Below are 4,214 nucleotides of genomic sequence, written 5' to 3'. Positions count from 1 at the left end.
TTCCAGGATGTTACTACTTCTGATTGATCACAATGGTAGCTATTAAATGATAGAAATCACTGTGGCATTTTCTCAAAAATAACACACTCATGAATATTGTCCAATTGATTGACTTTTTATTTAAAAAAATCCATGTAGTGAGAGACAATGTTTGATAACATTTTATAAGCTGCTATATTATTATTAATCTAATGTATCAACAGCACCTGTTATAGTCAAGAAACCAAATTTAAGGAATGAAGAATATAAATTGTTGCTAGCCCCTCAGAGAAAACTTATATACCTTCAGTTAAAATCTATGTTGCTATTTTGATCGCTTTCCATGAACCTCAGGTATCCACTTCAGAGAGTCAATATTGATAAGGGCTACAGCCTTTCAAATGGATTAATTAAATAATAAGATTTGGATGACCAAAAGACACTCTGATGCATGGGCTGTAGAACAGATGTTACTAGTAGTTTAGAGACTGCATTACATTAATCCACCTCTGTCAGAACTCTTAGATGACAAAGTGCAATGCCCATGACCACTGATATTTTGAAAGGAATGTTTTGGAACAGCAAGACTCAATATGGGCATCAAATACTCACTGAACCGTGTTGTAAATGGGTGTCCTGCCATCCTGGAATGATGATACTTTAGTGTAATCTTAAGGAAACTAGGATTGTCAAGACAACAAAGAACAGTGACCTCCACTGTTTAGTCACTTGAGCCACTAACTACGTTGACCCTTAATAAGAGAATCAATCTGTCCTTTGAAGCTTTGAAATTAGACCTTGACTTCTCCATACAAGTTGCGCAAGTCCTAGGCAGCTTCCTCTGATCTAAGGCAGTCTCGCACACATTGAGAAGCTCTAGTTCACTCAAGCAACCTTCTTTGACTGTCTCAACTGTATATTCTGTATCATGTGTTATAGCTTCTACTTTAGCACCTGCTGATTCCTCTGTATCTCTATACACAGGGCCCTTGGATTCTTCCTATTGCATTCCTTCTGGCCAGCTCTCACTTACTACCAGCCCCAAGGCCAGAGCAGGGCTGAACAGATGCCAGCTGACCACCACTCCTCCACTCCCACGACTGGCCTTGGTGCCATTTAATCAACTAAGCACCACCTGATGTTTCTAGCAACATGGGATGTCTTCATTCTAAGGTCCTTTGTCATAGCATCATTTTTCTATACAAAGGACAAGATCAAAAGAATAATTGAACCACCTGTGTATTCAGAATATGGTATACCAATTTCAGTCTCAGGGACACATGTCAGATCAGGCCTTCACTGTCCTAAACTGAATTTGGTTCAACCCACAGAGTAGCAAGCTTAAAATGTTTATACACAAGGAGAGAACAAGTTTAGAGAGCAGATAAAGCCCCAAGTGAATGAAGTCCTGAGTTAATGTGTATTTTGACATTAACACATCTATTTTGTGGATTTCCCCAGGCCTTAGACCTATGGAATAATCCAGAAATATTACCCATATGGGCCAACTCAAGAAAATGGTGAAGTGTTTCTTGAGAGTCCATTTAAGAGTGTTTATTAGCAACTGATAAGTGTGCAAAGACTGGCAACAACAGCTTGCGTCTCTCTGATGTTTACAGCCTGAGGTTGCTCTCCTACAGAAACATTCTTAACATTCTATTTGACCTCCAACCTACTGCTGTACTCAACAAACACACTGAAGGGTAGTGGTTAGAAGCTGCATCTGATCCCAGATTCACTCTACATGTGTTTATGTATTTGTCTTTTCTTCATTCACTTGTTGCCCATAGGCAGGGTCCCAGCACCAAGACCTGTGGTTCATAGCAAGAGAGAACTGACAATCTGGGTTAAGAATAAAGAGCCTTGAGATACTGGCACCTAAAAATACTGCTGAAAATCTGTTTCCTAGAAGACCAGAGGTAGAAGTAATGGCAAGTCTTCAGGCACAGACACCTTCAGGCACAGCCCTGGGTGTGATCAGGCAGCAGAGAGCTTTCTGAGCATATTACCTAGGTTTGTTGGAGGGGGGTCACAGATGTAAGCACTCACTAAAATTCCTCCACACAAGATGGAGCATTCATCCTTTGTTAGTTTTGTCTTCCTCCTAGTGAGTTCAGGAACAGCAGGTAAGTGTTCCAAACAGAGAGAAGAATGCTGTGATCACACTGAGACTCTCTGAGTGAAGAAGCAAGAACAGACCATACACTAGCATTCATATATCTGCCCTCTCCTCAGCTTGATCCCACACCCCACATACATTGTGCTTACACCTGCCAGGGTGAAAGACCCTATAGTACCCCTTTATTACTCAGATGCCCTCAACTACTCCTTGTTTCTAGAAGAGGAAAGGCCAGTAATGTCTCAGAGTTGTAATCTCTGTCTGCAGTTCTGGTTCAGTGCCTTAGACAGAAGCTTGTATCCTTTTAAGATCTCAAAAGTCACTCCCTCACAAGTATCCAGTGGCACCTGTTTCTCTCTGGCTTCCCTACTCTCTCATTTACAGCAAGCAGGGCACTTATAATTTCCTGATCTTAATTGATTCTCTCTAGAACACAGCCTACTAATTGATTGTATTTTATTATGGTTTATGTACACATAGCCATGAGTTGCTAGAAATAAGTCCAGTATGAAATACTATCTGCCATAATAGTACAAACACAAAATCCAAAAATTTAATGCATATGTGCACCAAGGATCATAAGATATCTATGAAGAATTTTTCCTACATGGTGAAATAACATTTGATATGCTAAGTCATAAAATTTTTTTTGAAATTTTCACCTACTTCTTCATACATGTTTAATGTTTAATGTTTTTAATGTTTAAATTAGAAAATTTAAAACTATATATAGGTTCACGTCCTTTCTGTATTGAGCTGCTAACTGTAATGCCATATATAAGGCTTAGTCACCAAAATCTTTTTCTAAGTTCTAGAGATCCAGGCCCAAGGAAAAGTTCTAGAAAGTTCATTTACTCAGTTCATTAACTGATACCTGTTAGTTGTGTAGAGGAAATCATTTGTTCTTTTCCATATAAAGGTTAATTCCATGCATTTGGCAAAGAAGTTACTCATGAAAGGGCACTGGTTGTCTTTGGAACCTCTGAAATAACATCCTTGTGCTGGGGATTTCCAGGTATTGGTATTATGTCTGCCCCTGACCTGCAAAGACCTCAGGGAGCATAGATGACATTTTTTTTATCTCTTAGGAAGAACTTAACCTCAAAACCACATGCCTTTCAAAGCCGGAAGGGTAAGGACTTATTTGTGGAGACAGAAGTGACATGGATTTATGAGATCTTAGCTAGAAGACTCATAGGGGGGAAGATTAGGGATAAGATATAAGTGGCGGTGGAAAAAGAAAAGACACAAGACAAGGTGTCGAGACTGGGGAAAGAAGATCCCAGAGGTGGAAGAAGAGGAGAAACAAAGAGGGTTTGGTAAGTCTGGGGAAAGGAGGATCTGGGGTGGGGCCAGTCAGGGTTGACTGAGGAGGACCTGGGCAATTGACTCTGCAGGTTAAAAAGCCAGGCAGCACACCAAGAACACTCTGGATTCTTCTGTTCCTCTGCAGCTCCACTCTAATCAACCATGGCCAGCAACCAGAGCCTCTCATTGTCCCTGTGGGCTGCTCTAGCCCTGACACTGGTCATAGCTGCATGTCCTGTAACCAGTACTAATGATGAGGCCAAGAATATGGTAGTGGGACATGTGGAGCCTGCTGATCCAAATGATGAGGAGGTGCAGAAAGCTGTGGACTTTGCTGTTGAAACCTACAATGATTTGACCAATGACGTGTACATTAGCAAGCCAATACAAGTGATGAGCGCCAGTCAGCAGGTGGGTCCGTGGCAAAGGGTACTGGGATGAGTCTGTCCTTTACAGTGTTTTCTGGTATCCCCTATCACTCCCTTATTCTCCTGCATAACCTCAACTTCTTTGTCTCTCCAAGAGACAAGACTCTTCACTGTAGGGGGTACAAATTGAACCATAATATGAATCTATTCTTTCTTGCTACTCAAACCATAGTCTAAGCAAGTATCTGCAGTTCTATAACCTTCCATGATTGAGTTTAGAATTGTCCTTCTACATTAGCTAGAAATCCATCTAGAGATTTGTAGTTAATTATCCATTGCCTCATTTTGCTTCCCAGTTCCACCTGGCCAGAAGCACAAAGGCTATCAGAATCTGCCATAACTGTTAACACCAATTCTTTGTGGTCAGTGGATAATACTAT

At 40.7% G+C, this 4,214-nt stretch overlaps 1 protein-coding gene across 1 annotated transcript in view; it reads left to right on the top strand.

Moving 5' to 3' along the window:
* The first annotated feature begins 3,568 nt into the window (after positions 1 to 3,568).
* Positions 3,569 to 4,214, top strand: part of LOC126494201 (cystatin 10-like) — a 4,410-nt gene continuing 3,764 nt past the window's right edge. The window contains exon 1 of the mRNA XM_050131458.1: positions 3,569 to 3,817. Coding sequence (XP_049987415.1) covers positions 3,569 to 3,817 — 249 coding nt within the window. The remainder of the gene's footprint in view (positions 3,818 to 4,214) is intronic.

This window comes from Alexandromys fortis, unplaced genomic scaffold (assembly GCF_014885135.2).
Source record: "Alexandromys fortis isolate MF-2015 unplaced genomic scaffold, M_Fortis_MF-2015_v1.1 scaffold_383, whole genome shotgun sequence".
Taxonomy (NCBI): Eukaryota; Metazoa; Chordata; class Mammalia; order Rodentia; family Cricetidae; genus Alexandromys; species Alexandromys fortis.
The sequence above is the reverse complement of the archived record's forward strand: the minus strand, read 5'-3'. Positions and strand labels throughout refer to the sequence as shown.